The 27,607-nt window shown below is 36.6% G+C and overlaps 1 protein-coding gene across 3 annotated transcripts in view; it reads left to right on the forward strand.

Moving 5' to 3' along the window:
- The window catches only part of SNTG1 (syntrophin gamma 1), a 357,236-nt gene that overhangs the window by 312,666 nt on the left and 16,963 nt on the right, over positions 1 to 27,607 (forward strand). For all 3 annotated transcript variants that reach the window (XM_063326848.1, XM_063326847.1, XM_063326849.1), the window contains 2 exons: positions 5,657 to 5,809; positions 12,007 to 12,099. In XM_063326848.1, the coding sequence (XP_063182918.1) occupies positions 5,657 to 5,809; positions 12,007 to 12,099 (246 nt within the window). The remainder of the gene's footprint in view (positions 1 to 5,656; positions 5,810 to 12,006; positions 12,100 to 27,607) is intronic.

Genomic DNA, 27,607 nt, shown 5'->3' on the forward strand with positions numbered 1-27,607 from the left:
TTATGGCATCGGCTGAGGAGAAACCTGTGTTCAGACTCTTGCTCTGATTCAAATGAGGGTCTTTGAGACTGCATCATCTTTTAATCAGGCAGAATAGGAAATTAATTTTCTTATTCAGGCAGAATAAGAAAGTAATTCAAGCTTACTGATGTATCTAGTAGGTTACAGGGAATGGACATTTCTGTTTCTCTCAAGAAATCAGCCAGATCTTTCTTTCTAATGGAAATTTAATTGAAACTAAAAGTTATCCTGTAATTATAACGATTTTTCCCCTTGAGAAAACATATTTTCATAAAATTTGGACATTGAAAAACATTCTGCCCACTTGTAGTTTAGCTGTCATTCTGTGTTTCTTTAAATGCATATATATATACATGCAATTTCAACATTTTTCTTATGTTTTTTAATATTAAAATTCAGAAGGGTCCAAATAAGGTGAGATAAATACAAACACGTGCGTGACTGACTGGGTCATTTTTTCTTTATTATTTGATTAATGAGGATACATTGGAGAAGCAGTATCTTTTTTTCACTCTGGAGTGAATCCTTTCCCTGTTGCCTGTACATGCTATTAGAACCATCTCCATAGCAACAAATGGTGATGCTCAAGAAAAGTGTTCCCAAAGTTTCAGATGAAGAAGTAGATCATTAGAATCCCTTAGAAGAAGGATTTATGTTTATGTAGATGGAGCAGATAAGTGAAAGGAGACACAAACAGTAAAATAATCAGGGCACTGATGCCAGCAGGAGTAAAGGCATGATGTGATTTGTTTTTACAGTCGCATTGGAGTTATTGCACTCTTGAATTGATGAGAGAATGCTTTTTATCTTCAGAGCATGGAAGTGCTAGGTTTGAATCTTGCTTATGCTACAAAAGATTTCTTTTTGCAGGGCTGTCTAAACTAGTCAACAAAGAAAACGGGGTTTTTTTGTTTTCTTATCTGCATATTATTAAGAATTCTTATAAATCATACCACAAATATGAATATTTACCTCATTTCAACAGCTGAAATAAAATTATCTCAAAAATCAACATCTGTTTTGTCTGTTTAGATATACATCTCTGATTAGGATGGTTTGGACATCTTACATGAATTGTTGTTCATGTCAAAAACAACTCGCCAGTGTCACTAATATTTACAGTTCTATTGCCAAATTACTCTGTATATCACATATAACTTTACATGTAAGCCAGACTTCCAGACAGTTCTTGAGCACCTCCTCTGGAAAAAATCATGTAATGAGCAAGAAACTGGTAGACCTAGCTTTGTTTTCTATCGCACAGGTCTTTGTAGAATAGAACAGCTCAACTCTCACTGACTATAGTAAAAGTTGAGGGTCTCTTCCACCTTAGCGGATTAAGTAATAGCCAAAATATGAGTATTTAATGCATTCATCATACATAACATGAAAAGACACTGAAATTGAAATCGAAAAGGATCAGTGCTGCTTCTGGAGAAGGCAATCTTTCAAAAGAGAAAAGATTACCTCTGCAGAAGAGAAGGCGATGTCACTACTCAGTGATAAAGAAGCAATCTGCCTTAATTTGAAAGGACCTGCCTAATGAGCCATGCTTGGTTCCCTTAGACAAATTTATTACTCTCACTTAACATGGACATCATTATTAATTAGGCAAGCAGGAGTCATACCATCCTGTCAGCAGAGATACTGGATTACCCTGAAGCTGGGTGTAAGCCAAGGACTTGCCTCACAGCCCATCCTTCAGCAGGACTGCTTTCCTTCTAGTAGGGAACTAGCATACTGCTACAAGTTTTGTGACTGTTCCTCTTCAGCAAATCTGTACCAGTTCACATTGAGAACACCAGGGCAAATGCTACAGCTAATTATTAATGGCATGAAAGAGTTCTTAAAAAATCAACATGGAATTGGCTCACTAGTAAGTGATTATAAAAATACAGGGTTATAGCAGATTCTTAAATGGGTAGAATGACATTTTATATTTTAGCTGAAATAACCATTTGGTAAAAGTTAATTAATGAAGACTCCTTCATAATCCGGACCTGGTTTTGAAACTTGTGACAAGTTTATGTTAAACTTGTGGAGTCCTTGGACAATTCTTAGTTGGATTTGTAAGACAAAATTTTGCTTTGAATTTCTACCTTTACAAGGACATTTGGATAGCTATCTTTTACCTTTTTCTATATATTGTTTCCTACAGCTGTCTATTGTACAAATAGAAACATGGTTAGATACAGGTTTCACTTTTTAGATACCTGACCATAAACGAAAAATTAAAGAAAGATCTTGCAGCTAAAAGGAGCAGAAGCAGTACTAAAGGGAGCCTTGCACCAAATTATTTTTACAAGTAGAATGAGATACCACTAAGTAGGAAATGAATACCTCATATGTATGTCAACCATGCTTTTCAAACTATAGTAAAACATTTAAATATATTTGACTTGACCTTTTCTTACCATGGACTTAACCATAAACATGGATATCAAAACCGCAAGTACATACAGACCATCAAATTACAGCTAGTCAAAAAAATGAAACTATTATTCTATGCAAAATTATTATTTCTATGTAAATGTTGAATTTTGTTTTCATTCCAAAAAAGAACTTCACAAAATTTAAATTCCCGTAAAATATTTCAGATCTTTAAAAAATGTTTTTCTGGTATGAATAAATTTTGTTTTGAATTTTATTTTTCTTTTTTTGTATTACTTTGCTTTACTCTGTTCTATTAATGAGTACAATGTGTGTGTTATTTGTCATAATAGGATTTAGTAGTTGATATATTGTAAAATTTTTATATCCAAACCACTGGGGGGAAATGTTACCTGCTATTGATTAGATCTTTTCTAAAGCAAATTATGTTCTCATTTTAATGTATAAATAGCAAAGACATGGTTTAATATTGTAGATCCTATTTAGCTCTTATTTCTCTTTTCATCCTCTAAGATTGATGTAATGCTTAATAAAATCTAGTGCAATTATTGCCAGCAATGTTGGTAATAAAATGCACAAGCTTTTATTTAATCACTTCAAAAGACTATTTTGAGATTTCTGAATTTTTCAAACGCATTTTGACAGAGATCAGTCTCAGTAAAACTTTTAACACTTTCATTTGTCACAGTGTACACAAGAACTCTTCCCTTTTTCCTAACCAGTGTATTCTTCCCAAAAGGAAAAAAAACCTGTAAGAAAGGGAGAGTCTAACAATGTAATGTAAAAGCGTTAAACCTTAGCTGGGCTCAGCTAGAGATATGCATTCTGGAACTGTGCATTGCACTAAACTCCCACCCATTTGAAAACAGGGACTATTGGTTCATTTTTTTTTTTTTAGTGACTGTGATTCCTGTGATCCCACATAGTGCCACAGTCTTGTTTCAAATAAGGTTTAAGAGTTTTGTGCACAATTGTGTTAGTAAAAATTAATGGTTCTCTACTGACTGTTGACAAGAATAGGTGAAAATGAGTTCAAAATATTTTTAGTTTCTTCTGAGGTTGTAGCTATGAAGAACTTCCTTGGGACAGATATGTACCTTACACACGAGTTTTGTCAGACTCCGTGCTGAATAGGTCCATTTGGTTATAGACCAACATACACATTCAATCAGGTGTATCTCTGGGAGCTTAAAGAGTTTAAGACCCCGCTTCAGATCTGTTGGAGGAGAAGTGCTGTTATACTACACGAAGTAGCTGTTCTTCCCTGGAGGAGTGAGGGTTGCCCAGTGCTTTTACTCATCCAGTTCCTATTGATGGGGTTTGTATTGTCAGGTGCTAGATACAAGGTTTTATGTTGCTACACGTATCCACAAGATTAAACATTTTTCACAGTGCTGCTGCTCTGCGCTTTGAGGCTGAGCATGTAGTAGAGCATAGGTGTCATTAACAACAACCTAGACATTATGATCTCTAATCTCTTTTTTAAATGCTAGTCAAAACATGCTGTGAGCAGAATTGACATTTTAGTTTTAGCAGAAGGGCCTGAGTGGAAATTAAAAAAAAAAAAAAAAAGAAGACAAAAAAAAGAGACAAAAGTATTTGTCATAGGACATAGGCTATTATTCAGCTACATCTAACTAGTTCAACTACACAGTCCTTTGAACACTTGGAAAAATATCTGTGAGAATATTAATTTCTTTGGAAATGCTATTTTTAAGATCTAACAGCCTATGTTCACTCTGATTTTTCCATCCATGACTTAAAACTACTGAGCTTTATGACAATGAGCTACTAAGCTTAGGATTTGATGGAAGTAAGGAATGAGATTGTTCCACAGTGACTGGTCATTTTAAAATCTGAGCAACTTGGTTTTGTCGTGGTGATTGCAAAGAGAGGATAAGTTGCCTCCATACCTGGTTATTCCAGAAACTGTAAAGCAGTTTTGAACCAAGAGCATTCACGAATGCTTGCCATACTGGCTTTCTCGAGCAGGGCTGTCACATGTCTACGGAATGAAAAGAAAGAGGAAAATAGTGCTTACTCTTCCATTGCCTACTTATCTGCCTGAGTGCAGCAGTTTCATACGGATTCCTGTTTTATGTATTTCCATTTCAGTCAGCTTTAGGTTCCTGGTTCTCTGCCCTAGAGACAGCTGGCTTGAACAACATAAGGTGCTCTTCCAGCTTGTATCAGCTGGTTACAGTCCCCTTGGTCTATTCAAGTTGTGTATAACCAGAAGGCAATACTGTCCTGTAAGTCTCCTTTACTGATCCCAACTGTGTGCTCTACTATGGGGTAGCACTGTAGAAATTGCATCCAAGCTACATATACTCAAATTTCCACATGTATGTGCAAGAACAGCTAGTGAGCTTGTGTCTTGTGACAGGTACTTTGCTGTAGTAGGGACAAAATTAAGTAAAACTCTTTCTGCAAGTGAATTTTTCACAAGGACAAATTGCATGCCTGAATTTTAGCATAAAGCATCCTATATTAAAAAAATCATTGAAAAAATTTTTAATGATGGATTTCCTGATTAACTCGGTTATTCTTTTATTTAGTGCCAATTACAAATGCTAGCAATCATTAAATATTATATATTCATAACCTGATATCCATTGTGTGGCGGTGTGTTGAAAGTAAAGCCAAAATTAGCTTCTTCCTCCAGGTCCAAAGCCAGCAACCTAACCACTGGCAGCCACTATAGTCTCTACTGGCAGTATGCAGCTATAGACAAATTTTATGTTGGATTTTGTAAGCCACCAGAAATGTGAACTTGTTTTGTCTAGTCTCTATAGGGAAAATAGAACAGATGGACTTTTCATACTGCTTAAATAAATCGATTGCTTCCTCTGGCCAGCCTTCCAGAGTAGGGTTGGTGAGTCAAAGAGGTCAGAGAAGCTATTTGTGTTCTTCTCATGTGAATAGAAAGTTGACACCTTTTATAGAATTGATCTAATTTAAAAGCATATAGCTGATACCATTTTTGAGAATTGATTTGTTAAACTATTGGAAGTTATGCTAGTTGTTCTGTACCAACCTGAATGTAGGTGGCCTGTTTAAAATTCATTGAAATTTGAGTGTTTAGACCAAACCCCTAATTTTCAGTTCCTGAGCTCTCAGTAGTTGCTACCTTGTTATGTCATTAAAAATGCCTTTTAAAAATGCTAGGTTTGAGGCATAGATGTTTGCAATTAAAAATATTAATTGATGTATGCCAGATTATATAACTTCAGGTTTTCATCAGGACAGTGATCTACTGGACCGGCGGAAACATTGCTTCAGTGTCCAGTCTGAATCTGGAGAAGATCTTTACTTTTCTGTGGAACTAGAGTCTGACCTAACACTATGGGAAAAAGCCTTCCAAACAGCAACTTTTTTAGAAGTTGAACGGATACAGGTGAGAACAACTGTTGTGATGATTACTTTTTTTCACATTAACAAACAGGGTCTATATGAAATAATGATGCAATTTAAGAAATTTGCTGACTTCCTGCAGCTCTCAAATTATTATTGTTTTATGTATGAACAAAATCGTACCCAAGATACATTATTCCTTTTTCACACGTTTCTTGTTTCATTCGTATTTACTCATCAGATGGGCAGAGGAGAGATGGATGACATCCAGGTACATATTGCTGCTGGATTTTATAGCAAAATTACATAACATAGTATTTAAAGATAACTCTGTTTTTCTCACATGACCAAAAAGCCATGTTTCTTTGATTTGAAAAAGGAGAAAAAAATATCCACCACAATTATAATTCACCTGATCCTAGTTGTTATGTTGATGTTCTCATAATAAAAAATACATGTAACTGGAACAGCTTTAGTTGATGTTCCCATGAGTTATTCTGTATACACGCCTACAAAAGTCTTATTAATATATCAGCCTGTGCAAGTATTGGTTAACGCGCACTTTTGCTGCACTCATTTTCTGCATCCTCCTGGGAATGCAAGCACTGACAGTTTTTTATTTAGACAAATTGTTAGTTATGTATTAGCCCTCTTCTGACCTATAAACCAACACATGCAGATGGACTGAATTAGTATATACTAGTGATGATCCATTCTGCAAGAACTACGCTGCTGTCAGTTGTAAAGCACATTATCTTTTGTTGGAAGAGGAGTTGAAGAAGGTTCAGCTTTTCTCTTTAAGTTCATGCACTCTGCTACCTTTTACAGGAGCTATTCTTACCTTCTGAACTCCTATTGATAAGCTGAAAAATATAAGTGTAGTTTTTCTGTATAAAAATTGCAACAGTATATATCCTCTGCTACAAAAAATGTGAGATGCTTTGTCTTTCTCATATAACTGACTGAAACATTATTTGTAGAAGCACTACTGTGCCATCAGTAAAAGAATATATGGCAATTTTCTTGAATAAGTTTTATCCCGGAAGCCACTTCGTATTTGTTCTTCTCTAATATTGATTCATATTGTAGGATTTTTAGCTTTTGGTTTGGTTTGGTTTGTTTTTTTCTTTTTTCTCTTGGGTTTTAGAATTACATTTATTCAAAATTGCTCCCATGTTTCCCAAAAAAGTATTTCCCTAATAATCTTAACCTCAGGTTAATCTTAACCTTTCCAGCTTTCTTTTCACTCTACTGACATTCAGAGTATCAATTATGAACTCGAAGTAATGATTTCTTGAGACAGAATTCCTGAGATGGGTTATAGCAAATTTGTGAATGTGAACAAACAGGCTTCTCATGATAGATTATTATTGTGGAACTCACACTTACGATTTCACTTTTTTTTTTTTTCTTTATTTCTTGCCTTTCTTTCTATATCTCAGCTCGGAAAAAAAATTAGAATATTAATTTTTAGCATAACTGATCTTGGCCTCCTCATTTTTTCTTTCAGCAATTTGTTACTGCTTTCATCCACCAATTTGCAGATTCAGATAAAATCTGGTTTGACTAAGTAGTGGTATAGTTTGTCTCCAACAAGTTCTTTCATTGCTCCATAAGAAACACAGGTGACAAGTACAAAATTGAGGTATCAACTATACGTTTTTACTAAATTTGTGTTTTACGCAATCATATTCATATGAATATTCAAATTTCATGTGAATGATAATCCAGCTGTGTGCAGGTTTGTCTTACTGTGAAATCATATAATTTAGAAAATATAACTGCAGTTTAAAACTGCCATTTAAAATTATTCGAATGTGTTGTGTACTATTCCGTAATCATAAACATAATAACAGAGTTACTCAACGAGTATAAATTGGCATTAACCTCTATGAAAGGTTAATCAGGGCCCTATTCTGATTTAATTCTAAAGGATATATCAGAAAATAATATATTTTTAAAATACCTCACTATAAATATGTAATAAATTCTGTTTAAGCCTAATTCATTGCTTCTGCCAGAGGTGTATCTAAAACAAAAATCAGGCAGTTTTTTGTTTGGTTTTTTTTTCTTTAGGAAAGAAATATATTAAAAGAAACATAGTCAAGCTGCTAATAATTTAGCAATAATATGTGGTACAATATTGTAGTGGTGCCACTGTGGTGTATTACAGGCAATCTTTAGTTAGTTTTCTTTAGAGTAGTAAGAGATGCTAAACCGTTTTCCTAATTACCTATTAAAAGAAAAAAAAATGTAGTTGAAATGGAGATCCTTTTTCCTTTTTATCTCACAGCATTGTTATATGAAGAATCTGAGACTATTATAGCGTGCATAATGGTGTGCAATTATATATGATTGTCAGGTTCCCTTTCTGTTCCTGATACTTTATGCTAAAATTTTCACCACTTCATCATTATTATTTTTTTCTTGCTGTCCTTCTTGTTTGTACTGGAGTTGTTTGTACCCTAATATAAGGACTATTGTGTAAGCTGCTTTGCGTTACAGTACTTTAACCTTTGTCTCCATTGAAGTTGAGTCTGAATTTGAAAGTCTGAATTAAATGTTGGACTTATACTACGGTTTCCTTTATCTTCAGAGATAGCTTACACTAGGTTTACAACGTATCATTCTTTCCATAATTTAAACTGTGTGTATTGAGGGAGTAGAATCTAAGGAACAACTTTGGGTTGTCTCCTTCAGCCCCTGCCTGACCCATTGAATTATTCAGAAAGTCTATTTCAGATTCTGTATTCTGTGAGAGAACAAGAAACGAGTGATGAAATATCTTCTGCTTCTTTTGGGAGGGGGATGCTTCAGTTCTGATAAGGTTTTCATGAGCTCTATGTGAGAAATCAGCAACCAAAGCCAAACATCCACAGTATATATTATTAATAGTCACTGTTAATGATTTAAAGCGTTTCTTAAATGTATGAGAAATTTTAAATTATCAAGTCTCCTCGGAAGAATTTCTGCATTTTTTTTTCTCCAAATGTCTGAATTAAAAGGCAAATTAAAGAAAATAAAGATGAGAAAAATGTTAACAGAGTTAAGGAGTGTCTGAAAGTTCACATTCTTACTCTCATCTATGACCAGATCATGTGCAAGTGCATGCAACACATGCATAAAGCAAGAGACGTTCTTCCCAAAATAAATGAAAATCTCGCTGTCCAGAGAGCCTTTTGTTATTCTCACGTTTTTACTTCTCTGTAAAGGAATATATGATCCGAGGTAATAGACTGGTCTTACGTATAAGTAAAGAATAAATAAAGCATCAGCATAGACTGGTTGTCTAAATCTTACAATGCAGTTTCTTCCTACTGATAACCGCATTGAGCTGAACTAGGTATTTCTCCACAGACCGTGCGCTGCCTTTTGTAGAAACAACCTTCAGTCTGGGAAGCAGGTTGCTTTTTCAGTGCAGCATTGAACCGAGACTGATATGTCCTGTTTCTCATAAATCTTAACTTCTCAGTGAAGCTAATTAGCCCAGGGACAGCGCTGTGCTTAAGCAGAGATAGCTGTGCCAGCCCAGCGTGGTGCTGCAATGCGCATTGTAGGCTGACCTCTGGCGTGGAGGTGGGAGGTCAGATGAGTTAGATGGCCATACATATTTTAAACCTGATATACTGTGTCCTTGCCAAATTTTAATTCTCAGTAAAGGCTCTATGTCTCTTCTAGATATCTTGGAGGTCTACAAATAAAAATGTAGTTTGCGTCTTGTAGGAAGTTATCGAGATAATTCTACAAAACTGTACATCTTTTGCTTTGCATGTGAAAGCTGAGCATTTTTGCGTATGTGAATTCATTAAGTAGTAAGTCACTGTGAAACAGATTATTTTGCATTCTTTTCTTCTACTAATGAGATGTTGCCAAAGGCAGTATCCTCTCCTTTTCTAACAACACTGATTTATGATCAAAGTTTATGTATTCACAGCAGTTTTATGGTGTAGCTGCTCCAAAAAAGGACACTTTTATTTGCTAATATAAACACAAATACCGTATGACTGCAACACTACAGAGCTGAATCATTGATTTAGTAATTAAAAATTTTGGGGATTTATGCATTAATAGTTATAATGATCAAGTGCACCTCTATACTGTATGAATTCATATTTTATACATGTAGTGAAGTACGTGAAGTTCTTTCAGTATTGGAAGCTACAATAGACCAGTCACTGCTTTTCATCTCAACAGCAGCAGCAGGAAACCTTTCATTTACTGACACGCAATTATAGCTTTTGAACACCTGTGGTGGATCACAAAGTAACATATGACATCATCTTGTAAAACACGTGTCATGGATTGTTTTTACTTCTGAGTTATAGATGCCCATGCCTTGTCTATAGACTTGCTTAAATCCTGCACTTGTGCCCCACTGATAACTAACAGTGTCCTTCAGCTTCAGTGGATATCACTGTGTTTGAAACCTGGATTCTAGAGCTCCAAGGTGTGTGCACAAAGATTAACCAACAACTGTTTGTATGCATTTGAGACCTGATTTGATCAATGAAAGCAATTCACTCAAATACTTCAGTTCCAGAAAAGAAATCTATATTGAAGTGTAAGAAAGTAAAATTTAATGTAAGCAAAGAATGTATATAGCTATGAAATTTTCCATTTTCCTTCATTACAACGTTTATTCCAACTCTTAGAAGCTGTTAATAAGCCTTTCAGCTTCTTGTGTTCTGGGGATGACCATTTGGAATCCAACGAGCCCACCCAAAGAATATATAAGTAAAAACATGTGATTTATCCTTAGTAATCAAAATGCCAAAAATAATAATATATTCTTTTGTAACACTGATAATTTAGTAACTTACATTGTTCCCATGTTTACAATTTATATTTTGGTTCTTTGACACATTATATATCATGGAAGTTTTTGTTCTCATTTTGTATATTTAGTGGCTACAGCAACATTTGAGTAATATAACTATATTTTATTTAATCTGGAGGTTAAAATTTCTGTAAAATAAGAATGGTTTCTTCAAAGAATTTACATCAGATTTGGAAGTGGTTTAGTTTTTTTATGTATCTTGTAATGAAAAGTGCAAGTTTGTTATTTTGTACCTGAAGTCAGCCTTCAGGCATAGCAATAGTTTTGATCCTGAAAACGAGACTATAGTTGTTTCATAGCATGTATTGAAGTGTGGTGTTATGGAAATAAATAGGTGCATAGATTTAAAAATCATAGAATGAGAAAGTCTTCCAGGACCTCAAGTTTTCTCATAGAAACCTTTGAGAAATATTGGTCCACTTTTCAGATTTTTTTCAGCCTTTTTCACTGAGATTTAGAACAACACAAAAAAACCTGAACAGCATACCAAAGAGATATTTTACAAATGTTTTTTTTTTAAAAAAAAAGATAAAAGGAATATATTAATGTCAGAGGAAGTTACCAGGTGCCAAAACAAATCATAGAATCATAGCATCATAGAACGGTTAGACTTGGAAGGGACCTTAAAGATCATCTAGTTCCAACCCCCCTGCCATGGGCAGGGACACCTTCCACTAAACCATATTGCCCAAAGCCCCATCCAGCCTGGCCTTGAACACTTCCGTGGATGGGGCATCCACAACTTCCCTGGGCAACCTGTTCCAGTGTCTCACCACCCTCACAGTAAAGAATTTCTTCATAATATCTAATTATCTACGCCCTTTCAGTTTAAAACTGTTACCCTTCATCCTGTCGCTACACTCCCTGATGAAAAGTCCCTCCCCACCTTTCCTGTAGGCCCCCTTTAAGTACTGAAAGACCGCTATAAGGTCTCCCTAGAGCCTTCTCTTCTCCAGGCTGAACAATCCCAACTCTCTCAGTCTGTCTTCATAGGAGAGGTGCTCCAGCCTCCTTATCGTCTTTGTGGCCTCCTCTGGGCTCGTTCCAATAGGGATTCCAGAGCTGGATGCAGTACTCCGGGTGGGATCAAAAATAATTAAAACTTCCCTATTAGTAGCTATCATTGGTAAACCACAGAGGCAATTCTGATTCTGATTTATTTTTTCCCTAATGGAAGCAAAGCCTCTTACAATACTTAGAAAACTTCATCACTGATATAAAACCTTTGATTTGAAATACACTGGCAATAAATTGACACAAATCACACACAAATGACTTAATTCTGATAATAATTTTGATAATTTTGAGAAACTTTAGAATAAAGACACATAAATACTGGTCCTAGAAAGAAATTGAAGGAATGCGTTCTGTGGTAACTACCTTCTCTGATTTTTCTTTTACAGTGCAAGACGTATGCCTGTGTTTTGGAGAGTCATCTTATGGGACTTACCATTGACTTTAGCATGGGCTTTGTCTGTTTTGATGCTGCCACAAAGGTAAAGATCTAAGACTTGTTTCCATCACATAGACTTGTTTCCATCACATCAAATTAATTATTATTACCTGTTATTTCTTATATTTTGGGATAAGTAGTACATCCTTAAAATGTACTTCTTATTTTTATCACAACAGATCATCTCTTATCAGACCTCTTGCTTTAGTTTAAACTTGGGTGTGATTTCTAAATGATGTGAAAAATTGTATTCTGCTATGTGCTTGTTATTGAAGAGTCAATAACAATATCATTCTAAAAACAGCATCAAGTCTTCATTGTTTAATTTCACATGAAAGCCCAGCCTGATTCAGTTTGATGTTTCTTTCACTGGTGCATCCTTGGTTTTGATAGGAAATAATCTTCTTGGTTCCAAGCTGATCTGCGAGCTTTGAAAATAACTTGCCTTTCTCTTCTCCTGTTTCATGAGTGGGAGTGTGTGCTGTTACAGCAATTCTCAGTTTATGTTTTAGATATTTTTGTTCAAGTGTCTGTAAAAAGACAAATTACCCATGGTCTGTATTTCTCATGCTTTTCCCATCAGCCTTAAAAAAACTCAGTACAATTGATTAAATATTTTGCTATATCAAGTGAATAATACGACATCAGTTTCCAGATTATATTAATGCAACTCCAAATCTCAGTAAAATCATCGAGACCCTACATATGTTTACATTTGCACTAACAGTTCACAAGTACTAAAATGTAAGCAGGCTTCATTGCTACTACTTGCCACTGCTGTTATGGGAGAACGTGAAATATTTTTTCTGGGTTCCATTTCTCTTCAGTACATGTTTTCCTTTGAGATGCCGCAGCATATTTTCTTCAGAATATGCTCCTGTCCTCTATCTTCAGTCAAACCTTCCCACAACATTAGTCCACTGATCAGAACCCTTTTATTCTTTCCACTCCATTGTACCGTTTGCTTGCACAAGGTGTGGTGAATTTGAAATTAGAATCATAGAATCACAGGGTTGGAAGGGATCTCTCGAGATCATCTAGTCCAACCCCCCTGCCAGGGCAGGGTCACCTAGAGCAGGTTGCACAGGAACGCGTCCAGGCGGGTTTTGAATGTCTCCAGAGATGGAGACTCCACCACCTCTCTGGGCAGCCTGTTCCAGTGCTCTGCCACCCTCAAAGTAAAGAAGTTCTTCCTCATGTTTAGGTGGAACTTCATATGCTCAAGTTTGTGCCCATTACCTCTTGTCCTGTCCCCGGGCACCAGTGAAAAGATCCTGGCCCCACCCTCCTGACACCCACCCTTTAAGTATTTCTAAGTGTTGATAAGGTGTCCCCTCAGTCTTCTTTTTTCCAGACTGAAGAGACCCAAATCCCTCAGCCTTTCTTCATAAGAGAGGTGTTCCTGTCCCCTAATCATCTTGGTAGCTCTCTGCTGCACCCTCTCCAGCAGTTCCCTCCAGCAGTTCAAGAAGTTGAACCAGGGAGCCCAGAACTGGACACAGTACGCCAGGTGTGGCCTCACCAAAGCAGAGTAGAGGGGGAGGATGACCTCCCTCGACCTGCTGGCCACACTCTTCTTGATGCACCCCAGGATGCCATTGACCCTTTTGGCCACAAGGGCACATTGCTGGCTCATGGTCATCCTGTTGTCCACCAGGACTCCCAGGTCTCTTTCCACAGAGCTGGTCTCCAGCAGGTCAGCCCCCAACCTGTACTGGTGCATGGGGTTATTCCTCCCCAGGTGCAGCACCCTGCACTTGCCCTTATTGAATTTCATAAGGTTCCTCTTTGCACAGATCTCCAGCCTGTCCCGGTCTCTCTGTATGGCGGCACAGCCTTCCGGTGTGTCAGCCACCCCCCCCAGCTTTGTGTCATAAAATTCAAATACTTGTGTATGCATATTTATTTTTGATAAGCAAATAGTCTTGTATGATTCATCAGTGAAATACGTGACTCTCAACTTAGGAGGTATGGCACAAAAAATCAGTGCAACAGAATTAAAATGCAGTGGCTCAGAAAAAAATGTGTATATTTCCCCCCATCGTCCAATAGTATTACAGCAATGCTTTTGTATAACGATAATTTGCATCTTCTTCAAAGCTCTTGTACATCTCTGATTCTCAAAAGACTTCAGACTCTTTCAAGTTCATTACCTGCAGTACAAATATAGACCAAATATCAGATAGAAAGCACAGGCAGAACTGCCTTCATACATGTTACCTTGGCTGAAGGCTGTGGCACCCTTTTGGTATGTCCTTAGAACATGTACAGCAGATTTCCAGACACAGAAGAAAGCTCTAGTAGAGATATAACCTCACGTGCTTTCTCAAATAAGTCATTGTGCCTTTCCAGATGTAGAAAATTTCTGCAGACAGCATCTTGGTGAACAATATTGCTTATAAAACAGATTCTTCCTTGCCCTCACTGTTACGTCCTGGTCTGACTATGTTTGGTCCAGGAGGGGTTTGTACTGATTCTGAGCATGAGATTAAGACACAAACGAGGTTAGATGCCGCTCACTGCGGATTTATTGTTATTCCCCAGCATTAGTCACTGAAACAAGTAGAGTAAAGGAGGATGTAGAGAAAAGGCAGAAATGAGAGAAGCAGAATTACGGAGCACAGCAAGAGTATAGTCACCACCACAGGCCCGATGGTGTCTTGCTGGTCCTTGGAGTTCAACGGCGTCCCGTTGATCCGTAGTTCTCAAGTGGCGGTGGTGAGGGTCCCAACTGTGGTCTGGCATGGCACGAGTTTATAGTCCCTGTCGGCTCATATTTTGATAATCAGCATGCAGGTCATCTTGGCTTGGCCAATCACCGTTTGACGCAGTTGCTGGGTGAGATTTTCCATCCCTTGTTGCTTGGGCAGCATTTGGTTTAGCAAAGTCTTCATGCCATATTTGGGGTACCTTTGGTTGGCACATACACCACGCAGGCAGCAGCAGGTGAACTTCCAGACATCCTGTTGGTCTGCCAAAAGTCTGCACCATCTTCCCTTCAGCCCGTAGGCAGCAAACCCAACAGGAAACCTTGCAAACCTCCTGTTGGCTTGCAGAAAATTAAGCAAACTTGAGACAATTATTTTTAGGTTCCAGTCTCTCACACTCACAAATAGATTTTTTCTTTCAAAGCAAAAAGTAGGAAAATATTTCAAGGATTAAAATTGACCGCAGAAACACCAAGGCAATATTTAGCATTGACAGTAAATTTGCATTCAGCTCTTCTCTCCTCCTCATCCTACCTCATGTTCCCTACCAGGTCACATAGGTAGTATGAAAAGTACATTATAAACTCCAACAGTAAAACAAGTGCAGCAAAAAATTAGCATCTTACTTCCATTTCAAGCCAGAAGAGTCCTGACTTGGTAGGTTGGGAACCTACTCAAACTAAAATCACACTGCACAACCAAGTATCAGAAGATCCACAATGCCAGACCACTGGAGTGAAGCTTTGATGACTTGATGACAACCATAAGAAAGCCAAGAAGGAGTTTTCCATCTTCCAGGTCTCCCAAGCTTGAGAAGGCCCATAAAGCATTGTAAGACTACGAGGCAATTTTACTTTTTCCTCTCCCCTACATCTCTAAAGCCGTGAAACCATGGAATAAACCTGTTCCTTCTGGGGTGGCATCTAGCCTCAGCATCCAAAAAGTTCTGAAATTTCAAGCGAAGCATTAACTGCAGCTGAGTGCCTGGGGATCTTGAGGGTCTAAATACTGATGAAAGAGGAATCTGAAAGAGTTTTCATCAGTGTGAATGATGTAGCAGATGTGTGAAGGGATTTCCTTCAGAAAGGGAGGGGCTTCATAGGCATTATGTGGACAGAACAGAAAAGTGTAGATTTCCTCATGAACTAGAGGAAAGACATTTTTATTGCAGTGAATAGGCTGTAGTTGTAACTAGAGAAAGTGTAGTACATTTTACATCATGTGCAACTAACATACTGTGATGCTCCTCCTCCTTCTCTCCTGCCAGCCTTGCAGTGGGTAGCAGCCCACAGAACATTTATTAGACCTGGACCAGTTTTAGAAATCTCTCAGTTGGTACCACTCATTCACTACACTTAACATACAGGTTGCAAGGAGGAGCAGGGGGCTCCTGCTGATCTATGAAATCTATCACCAACACTGTACTATGTCACCCTGGTCTTCAAAGGTCCTGAGACCACACAGCAGCTGCATGCTGCGTCAGAAGTGATTCCCTCAAAAAAAAATACTCTTTTGCATTTTTCAGTGTTGCACTTATCTCCGAATTTCCCTTCCACTATTTCCACTTGCACTGTCCATATTTCCTCTGTATTTCTTGCACTTTCTGTGTTTTCATGTTAGACTGATAAAATCAATTTTGCCTTAATTCTTGCCAATTTTTCTTTTAAAAGTGGGGTTTATTTTCCTGCATAGAGGGAGGGACCATGCTGGTAAAGCTCAGGAATCAGTACACGGAGAATCCTGAAGGTTTCAGGGTTTGTTTAATTTTTCTTTGATACAGAAAAACAGACAAGCAGAGAGTACAGTTTAAGATAAAGACACTGTGTTAAAAATGCCTGATTTATTAGATAGCATGCATACCAGAGATATGCCACATACTAATCCATTCATTAGGCATGGAGAACCTGTACATTGGAAATTCAAGAAAATAAATGGATAGCAATAACTGAGACTATTAAACTCATTATAGATTTATAATATGAAGACCTCGAGGTTTTTTCTCACTTACAAATCCAGACCTCCTGAAATGAAGCCTTTAAAGCATAAAACCCACAAGAATCATAACTATTTTATTTCTATAAGCCGTATGCAAAAGCTACTTGGAGAATGTTCTTCTGGCAAATGTCATTGAGAGCCACGTGTCACATATGCGAGTCATACTGTCTCGCAGGTCTTCCTTTCACTGTTCACCAGTCGTTGGAAAAGCTCCTTCATTCGTCTCACAAATGCAATTCTTTTGGTGCCCCAAAACTCATTATATTCTTCTGTTACCAATTAAAAAAGCACACCATCTAGAAATAAAAAAGTCTAACAAAACCAACAAAGAGCGTGCAGCTCAAAGTTAAAGCTTTGTACACACAAATACAGATACACATTTTTGGCATGAATGGAAGTGGTACATAAGCAAATCTAATGAGAAATTCTTCAAGTTATCTAATCAGATAGAACAATATATTGTCAATGGATTCCTTGCAAGTGTTTTCAAGCTTCTGTTATACAGTCACTTAAATAAATTGCATAAGTGTAAGTAAACTACAGCACAAGATTCACAAAAAAGATTTTACATAGAAAGTGTTTACATATAAAAGAGGTAAAAATATTTTTAGCTTCTCTACGGATTATTTTGAAGCAGATTGTGATGTCTTAAAACTTTCAGTGTTGTATGCAGAATGCAGTTGTTATCCTCAGAAACCTACCTGCAGTGTTGCACCTTAATCAATTTATATGTTAGAAGAAAGTATAGCACTATGGATAAAAAAGAGGACATTGTGTTTTGTTAGATAATCAGGCGTTAGGCAGTGTGAGATGATAGGGATGGCTCTAATGCAATTGTATTGGAAGAGAAACAATACTGTATAATGGAACAGAATCTATTGCCAAGTGACTGCTACAGTTGAAATGGTCAAACAACCCATAGGAAAACTGGTTTCAAAGGTGTCCTAAGTGTGTCAATCACATTTTAATGAGTACCTAAATAGGAAAACCATTACCTACTCTCCATCATTTTATATAAAGGTAAAGGTAAAGGTTGCAATTCTGTGAGCCAAAAATTTGTTCAGATATCTTCATTATGACAATGGCAGATATAGATTGTGTCTGTGATGTTAATGTTCTTCAACAGTATTGCTATACTCACATAAACCAAAAGATAGAATCATAGAATCTAGGAATAATTTGGGTTATAAGGGAACTCTAAAGGTGATCTAGTCCAACCCCCCCTGCAATGAACAGGGATATCTTCAACTGGGATCAGGTTGCTCAGAACCCTGTCCAACCCTGTCCAAACCCCTTGGTTTCCAGGGACAGCGCATCTACCACCTCTCTGGGCAACCTATGACAGTGTTTCACCACCCTCATTGTTAAAAATTTTTTCCTTATATTTAGTCTAAATCTACCCTCTTTTAGATTAAAACCATTACTGCATGTCCTATCACAACAGGCTCTGCTAAGAAGTTTGTCCCCATCTCTCCTGTACACCCCCTTTAAGTTCTGAAAGGTCACAATAAGGTCTTGCCTGAGCCTTCTCTTCTCCAGACTGAACAACACCAACTCTCTCAGCCTGTCCTTAATTACATAAACTTAAAAAAAAAAACTAGAATTGTTTAGTCACGTAAGGAAAAGTATTATTTCTCTACCTAATGAAGGAGTTCATCTGAAGCAGGGGTTCAAAATCTCTTTTCCAAGAAAGATCTGAGAGAATAATGAAAAATGGAAAACAGTTTCCAGGACAAGGAAGACATGAATAAAATTTGACTTATCTATATATTATTGATTTTTACATATAAATTTGTGCATTAAGACTGTGCAAAAGTCCCTGCAATTGTCACATTAATTAAAAACCTCAACATTAAAGACAAACCTGCTATTTAAAACGTCACGCTGTTAATGAAAAAAATATTTACATCTCATTATTTACAAATTATATGAATTTTTACAATTGATTATTTCAAAAATCAGTACAATTATCTTCCCACTTCCAATGATGGGACATCCACAACTTCTCAGGGCAACCTGTTCCAGTATCTCACCACTCTCATCATAAAAAATTTATTCCTTATGTCCGATTTAAACCTACGGTCTTTTAGTTTAAAAACATTGCCCCCTGTCCCATCACTGTGGGCCTTGGTAAAAAGTCTCTCTGTCTTTCTTTTAAGCCCTCTTTAAGTACTGGAAGGCTGCTATAAGGTCTCCCCGGAGCCTTCTCTTCCTCAGGCTGAAGAACCTCAACTTTCTCATCCTTTCTTCACAGGAGAGGTATTCCATCCCTTTGATCATTTTGCTGTCTTCCTCTGGACCCACCCTGACAGGTCCATGTCTTTCTTGTACATATTCACGTCTACAATTTTGCCACTAATCATACCAAATTCAACCACTTCTTTTGGATAAAGCTTAACTTGAAGCCATATTCTACAGACTTCAGAGTTCAATGTCAGATAATTCATTCAGTCCATCTCTCATGTCTGCCAGAATAACACTGCAGATGCAAAATCTTTTAATGAATTCAAAGGGAGTCCTGGACAAGTACTTGAAGTACAGACCTAAGGAATATAATTAATTTTTAAATTACTATTTATTTATGACATTTCCATGTTTCCCAGAAGATGAAGCTCAAGTAGTATTTTCTGAGGACACCTGAGAAGTTCTATCTTATATTTTGATGTGGTGGGGTTTTCAGTAAATCTTCAGGCAATTTCTATTTTACATTTAACACTGTGCTCATGGTATTTTAAGTTTTCTTTCTTAATCGCTACTGAATTGACTATGAACTATTTCTTATAGTGAAAAATCACTAATAAACTGAAGTGAAGCCAAGTTATTCCAATATTCAAGTTGTTTAAGCAATGAAGCAATATTTAAATTGTTTTTTCCATCTTACATTTCAAGTGAATAAATTTTTTTTCCAACATGCCTGACAAATTGCAGTCGAAATTTCACAAATGCTCTAAAACCAAAACTCACTACCAATGCTCATGAACGCGTTTATAGAGGGTAATGACTGTCATTATGCTTATGGTTTCCAGACAAAATACTTGTAGACCTGTGTGGTTTTTTTCCTTGTTTACTGTCATTTAATCTTTATATAATATTCAACTATGTAAGTCGAAATTAGTGGTTAAAAACTGTCATCTGTGCTAACTGTATTTCAAGTCAAACACATCATAGTTCGATAAAAACATTGTTTATATGTCTGCACACACCTATGACAAATATGACTACACAAAGTATTAAACTGAGTTCTTCAGAACAAATCTCTACTGTGATGTGATTATAACAGCACTGGCATAAATCATAGCCGTTTCTGCTGCATATCCCCTGTGTTCTCTTACTCATTTTCTGACTGATATCTCATAAAGCCAACAGTAGTTTATCATTTAGAGCATTTGGTGTGTTGCTTTATAAAACAACATTGTGATTTCCTGAAAGGAGAATGAACAGTTTTTAAGACTCCCTCATTAAATTAGATTCTTCCAAAATCTCAGAAAATAATTTTGTAATTCAGCTAAACAGTTTGTAAACTACCAAATTATAGACACAAAATAACTTCTTTCCCTGCACATTAAAAAGTAGTAAAATGTATACTTGTGCTCTTGTTCTTCTGCAAGATGTCATCTTTTTTTTTTTTTTTTTATTAGCGATGTATAGTTTGAAAGAGAACTGCGACATACAAACCAAGCAGACGTTGGCAAATGTTTGGCTGTGATTAATTTCTTTCAGGTAGTCCTTCATTTGCAGTAGTGATATACCTGGAGTGAAAAGGCCACTTGCCTCCAGTGCTGGCGTACATAGAAGTTCAGATGTGATCATTAGTGAGTGTCCCTACAGCATGTCTTCCACCAGACGCTTCTTCAAAAAATGTCCACCAGCTTTAATGCAATTTGACTAGCATTATTTGAAATACAGGATGCTAAATAACATCCTCTTACTGAACTTCACTCTTTCTTCCTTGCTGGTGGTCTACTAAAAGTCAATTTACTTAATCTTTGCGTTTTAGTATACAGCATCTACTCCAGACACAATTTTTCTTTTGAGATGTTTTAGATGCTAAATAATATTGTTTTTTAATTATGAAAATTATAAAAAGATGCAAAAAGTTCTGTTGCAGGTGTTAGAAGTCATAAACCAAATTTTACTCTAGGTCTTTTTGCAGCATTGTGTACCAACGTCTACTGGGGAACACCCTTTTCCCAAGTCCTGAACAATTACAGCACATCAATTCAGGTCCTATATTTGTCTAAAATTAGCTAGTATATAGACATCAGTGTTTTAATGAGTAAATATAACTTTGCTGTGGACAATTATGGACATACACAGTTATTATGATAAGCATTTATAAAGAAGGTTTTGCAGCCAGTGTAGCTACCATAAGAATTAAGGATGGAGACTGTTAGATTAAAAAGCATAACAAGAAGAGTGCAGAAGTTCATCTAACTCCTATTCTGACAATGATCCAATGTATAAAACTACTTACTGAAGTGGCACTCAATAACTTATTTTTAACATGCTTCTAACAAAAAAATTGTCTACTCCTCAAGTGTATGGGTGTATATACATAGACATATGAATGTTATACAGGTTTCTGTTTGTATTGACATATTCATTAAAATTGTTTTCTATAATGGGCATATTTGCACATTGCACATTGTACAAATAATATATGTATGTGGCTATGTGAGTGTACATTGCAATGTACCTGCCTGTGCAAAGTGCTATGTCTGTACTCCATCACATTTACTGCTTATTAAAGCAGCAGCCAAAAATATATATTTGTCAGAAGAGAAAAAAATCATCCCTCATAGGACTGAAAGTAAATTAAAGTGCTGCTGAATTATATGGTGATGCTAAAACGAAGTAGAAAAGGCTCCATAATGGCCCACGAGGTGCATATCAACAAAGTTCAGTGTACCTGTCATCCGTTCTCTCACAGACACCTTGCACACTTCATCAAAAAAGAGTATACACTGTAAACAGTAAATAGCATTGCAAATATCTTTAATTTGTTTTTCATACTGAAAGGCTACTAAATAACATAGAACAGAATTCCTCTTAATTTCTTTAGGAAAAAACTCCATGTTTTCCAGGGATACATACCTTAAGGTCTGTCTCTTCATGCAGCTAATACACATACATCATATTAAAATAAAACAGCATGTAAAAAAACCCTTTGATATCTAAGTTTAGTAATAAAGAAGGCAGAAGGAAACCAGGCGCACTTCAAGGTGGAGATTTAGTAATGTAATTCTTGTGAACAAATATTTATTCCATGTTTAGAAATGGAGATGTTGAACAAATAGCTACTATAACTTTAATATAAGCCATCAAGCGTGGTCCGTACAGTCTTATGTACCGTGTCCAAAAGCAAATGTTGGTAGGTTATCCATCAGTACTAAGAAGATAAACTCTAGTCTTTTAACATTCATTGTAGCTTCAGTAATGGATAAAAAGAGTCATTTTATTAGGGCTGACTTTCTTGCTTTTTTCCTTTGTCTCATTTTTGTTCTTTATCCTCTGTGTCCTCCCCTGTCTTCCCCTTTTCAGTTATAAAGCCATGGCAGTTGACAAAGGAAATTGCCTTGTACCATAATTCTTTTGTAGCAAGACACTCTCCAGAGATTGGTAACACAGTAGAACTGAGCATGAACAAGATCTTAATCCTACTTAGTTCCCTACTGCTGCTATCAGTACGGACAAAGTGTCACTTTGCAAGAATGCAATCTTTCTCAATTAGGTATAAGACAAAGAGCCAAACTAAGGTGTATCCCAGGTGCCCGAAGACCAAATTACCTTTATTCTTGAAAATAAGGACCTGCAAAGCATCTGCTCCTGATTTAGTTTGACTTGTAGGAGTATCACTTATTTTAGTCAGATGACAAACAACATTAGCTCGAAAGGTGTCCATTGAAATTTAGCATGTTCCATAATATATGTAGTATAACAAATTGCTTTAAAAAGCTAAACAGAAGAATGATTTAATCAGTCTGAGTATCAAGAAAAGAAAGAGGCAATGTTGAAAAAGTACAGCTACAGGTTTTGGAAGGTGCGATGAAAAAGACAGCAAAGGGATGTGCTGAAACTAATATCTGAAAACTGACCTCTGACACCTCTGACATCTTTTCCTTAATAAAGATGGTTTCCTTATTTACTGCACCATCTACAGGTGGTCTGAGATGTAGCTGTCTAATCATTATAAAACACTGACAGGCTCTTTAAATTTTTTTCCAAGCATCCTACTTTTTCTGTTACATAATAAAACCTGTATGATCCATGTCAATAGAAAGTATAGAGAAAACCTGTATCTGGTGATGTACACTGGCAGGTGAAATGATGCCGTTGCAGTATGTGGTGTGAACACTATTTCACAAATCATTAAGTGTAAATGGTCTTTTTGCAAGAACAGAATTGGTCCACAGTGCATAATCCAATATAGAAGAGGCAAGACTGTTTAATAATAAATTGAAGGTAGTTCATCACTGAAGCCATAGGACACATATTAATTCTGTTCTGGTTGGAGACTCTCATGTTGATGAAATACAGCTTTTCTTTCCTAGTGCAAATGCAAAATGCCCTGTATATCCTTGCTAAATCATATAGTTATCACAGAGCCATGGAGTAATCAGGGACTCAGATAGATATGCATATTTCTTAGAGTATGGTAGGTAAAAAGACAGACACACCTATTTATTCTGTGTTTGTTTGGTAATCCAGCCTCTGTTTAGGGTGAATCAAGCTCCTTGACCCAAAACAAAACAAAAACCCTACCCAATGCTCAATTATACCCGAAACTAAGGTAATTGTGATGCATTCCCACTTTTCTCATACCATTATCTAGATAGAAAGTGATTTTGTTTGATGTCATCTCATCAAAATTGTATGTACTTTAGTCTAGGATTCTGAAATGATGGGAATGAGTAGCAAAGTGACATATGATATGAATGTGAAAACATTTTCTTAGGTCCCTTGCAGAATGCGTGCTCTCGATTTAGCTCTTGTGCTAAGAATAGAAGCAATATAATTTTCTTCATTTGTTTGACTGTGGGAAACAGCAGCAAAGTATTACAGGTACTGAAGTCACTAGCTTTTTTTCCATGTGCCATTTATGTATTGCATTTATGTCCCATCTATAAAATAAAAATATGCAGGCAGAGAGCATCCGTGGGTAATTCAAAATAACACTAGCAGAAGATAATAGGCAGTAATTTGGTTACAAAGACTAGAACAAATGAGTCCTAGATGATTATTTATAAATAAAATATTTCTCATTAAGAAGTATTGGGGGAGAATCTTGATCCCAGATATGTCAAAGGGAAAAAAATCCTATCAATTTCAGTGAGACAGGACTTCACTTTTTGATGATTTCATATTAAAATAATTTAATAGCATGTCAAGAGAAGTCTTAAATCTAATTTGTCAGCTTGTCTGCACTGTTTATTTGTTTGCATTGCATTCTGGTGTTCTTTGAAGTTAATTTTATTAAATGGTATAAAATGAAAAAAGCAGCCTAAGCGATCTCTGAATAATAACTGGGAAAAGGGTTTTTATCTTACTAGTTGTTTTCAATGTTATGCAAGATACATACAGTATTTTTACAATGAGATTGTCCTCTTACAGTGCATTTCTCAAAACTTGGATTACCTATGTCAGATTTTCCATGACCGCAGTGCAAGTAAGCAAATTGTGAAGATGGTGATATTTTCAGTATATGCTATTACCTTGGTTCCCAGTTTCTAAATTGGACTGTTTGCTGATATTCACAAGTTGTGTCTCTACTCATGGATTGAGAATTCCCTTTTAAAGGCAATAAGTACTGCATACTGAGTTCTCATCTTGGTGTTCCATCAAGCCATGATAAGGTTCTGTCCCTCAACTTGAGAAGTGTCTCAGGGTCAGGGTCCTCACGAGTAGCTGATATACTACAGAATCTTTTTGAATTTTGTTGCAATTTTTGCTTTAAAAGGAATTGCCACCTGGTCCACCTGTCCAATCTATTTTAGGGTAAATGAAATTTTACTGCTTCCTAAAAGTGCCATATATAGTCCAGTAAAATATTCTCAGTGATGCAGGTTATGCAGTTACTGAGGATTATACAAGGAAAGCAATTGAAGAGAACAGGCTGCTTTTATTAACTTAAAGAAGCCCTATCAGAATGTATTATAGAGTGTTGAGCTCAGTAACACTCTTACCTTCAAACCAGTAAGTACTTATGCTTATTTTTCATAATTCATAAAAACTGATTTAGGAATAATTTATATGACACACGTTTAGGATTTTAGCAATTTGTGAAAAAGCCAACGTGTTTTACAAATGTACTTATTGCTTAGAAGTCAATCTACACATAAATAAATATATATATTTGTACATAATTTTATCAACCTATGTTAACTCTCTGAGGCAAGCATTCAATAAATAGTTCTGAGGAACTGCAGTGTTCAAAAACATGAAAAAATCATTCACCTGGCTTTGACAGCAATATAGATTACCCAAGGGTGCCTATTCCTAATGCAGGAGAATTAAACTTTAAAATTAAAATTCAGAACAGTCACCACAGCGAGCACCGTGACACTGAAGTCAACACATAGGAACATGAAAGATAACATGTGAAACTGTCTCTCTCATGTGTTTATGTCACTGCTGTAGCTACCTATCTGTGTGAAACTGGGTGCTTAGGTGAGTAGGTCTTGCTTCTCCTTTCTACTTTGGCGCTATGAGGTAGTCATTGAAAAAGGATATGTCTGGTCCCTGTTCACTGCTTATGCATTTTGCAGTAATAAAAATGAGAAGAAAAAAACCCACCCAAAACATATGAAACCACATGAGGAAGTAACCCAGAGATCCCCAAGATACTGTATTTTAAGACAGTGATTTGACTGCTGGTCACCACGTTCTGCATCATCTTGTGTATCTGCTGCACATGCAAAACGTGCAGTTCTGGCTATACAGGGCAGCACTTCAGCTTCTGGTGAGGCAAGGTATTAAATGGGTCTTACTGGGCATATGCTTAACTAATTCACCCAATTTTAGCTATCTAGAATTTGGACATCTAGTTTAATCCAGTTGTTATACTCCTACTGTAGTGTGGTACGTTGAAGTGTAGACACATCCAGAGTGTATCAGAGTGAACCAGTATTCATCCCAGTTCAAACTAGGGTGAAGGAACTGTTACTCAGAAATTCTCTAGAACAAAAGCAACCAAGTTGACTAGCTTGAATGTTTGAAATACTTTGTATTCCTGACTTAATAACTTAAAACTCACAACATTTCCCCACTGTTATTTTTGCAAAAAGAACCCTCCTTCATGTGGACATCTTTGGGAAAAAATGTGTGCAATTTGTTAAAGATCATTCAAAAGAAACAGATAGTTCTTTCATTTGGGGATCATTTCATGCATTGTCAAATGCATTTTTATTCCTTACACATTAGACAAAGAGTGTTTAATAGTCTCTATGAAGTGTGCTGTTGAACTGTCAGTTCTAGGAACTTGTTTTGATACCCTGATGGAAGAAGTGCAGTCTTGCTGCGATTAGTCTCAAGAAGGATTTTGTCCCCGCCACGCTGTAGACCTGATTTTGCAATGTACTTAAGTAAGAGCCATTGGTAAGTAGGGCTCTCCAAAACCAATGTTACACATAAACTGAAGTATGTTCTTGAATCATGCCAGTGGTTTTGTGTGACTGGCATTCTCTTTCCTCTGAGCGGGAATGAAGTGAGTGGCAAAACTGCATGGGAAATGCCCAAGGACTGCAGTTCTACACATCCTTCATCTTCACTTGAACTCAATCTGATTGGGAATAAGGCCAGGTACCCTGGGATTTTGCCCGCCCATCTAAGGGTCCTTTTTACTACTGCACCTCTCTCCTGGCCTCCCCATACATCAGCAGAGAAGAGAAAGATGAGCTTGAAAGAGAAAGAAAGAAAAAGAGATAGCTTGTTTCTTTCATTGTTGTTCTCCTGAGATAAAGAGACCATCAATGCCCTTTAAATTTCTCATCCAGGAAATGACATGCTTAAATAGATTTGCTGTTCCTGCAGAAAGGCAGGATCTTCTTGATCTTCTGACAAGATTTGTCGTGTTACGTACAGCTGTAAAAAAAGGAGTTTACAATGTAGGTAGGAAGTATGGCCACCTGAATGGTATACTGGGCTATTTTGTTCTGTTTTGGGTTTTTTTTGACTCACTATCTACAGGATATAAGTAAACATCATTGATCAAACAAGATGAAAGGAATTGCACATAGAGCTGAGTGAAGTTATTTTATTTTCTCTAGCATAGATTGGTGGGCTCAGGAGGACATCATCTGAAACAAATATGATATAGTTTCACATAAATGGCCAAATTCCTCTAGTTTATCTGAAACAGAATGTCCTTAACTCTGTTTATGGTACATGGGAGTTTACTTGTCACATACACACAGAGAATGAGTTCTGCTGAGATTAGGGTTGTTTTGTTTTTTTTTTATCTGGGAGTGGCAAATATATAGAGACAATTTTGGAGAAAATACTTCTAGCACTTGCTTCGTGTACTGTGCGCACTTATGATACTGTCCTTTTGGGTTTTTCCCTCTTCATGTTACTACCACAAACACAGTTAACTTTATTTATCTTGGTGCAGGTTAGAGATTTTTCCAGTCATTAACATGAAGAGAACAACACATCCTGAAGCAAAGAGACCTGCATAGATTTAGGACAGTTAAAGACCTCCCTCATATTCGATTTAATTTCAAGTAGATACTAAACCATTCATAGATACAGACAAAGGGCACCAATGGCAGTGTTATCCTATGCCACTAAGGGGAAGTCATTTACAAACCCTTAGACAAAAGAAAATGAAACAATACTCCTTGCCTTAAG

This window comes from Chroicocephalus ridibundus, chromosome 2 (genome assembly GCF_963924245.1).
Source record: "Chroicocephalus ridibundus chromosome 2, bChrRid1.1, whole genome shotgun sequence".
Classification (NCBI taxonomy): domain Eukaryota; kingdom Metazoa; phylum Chordata; class Aves; order Charadriiformes; family Laridae; genus Chroicocephalus; species Chroicocephalus ridibundus.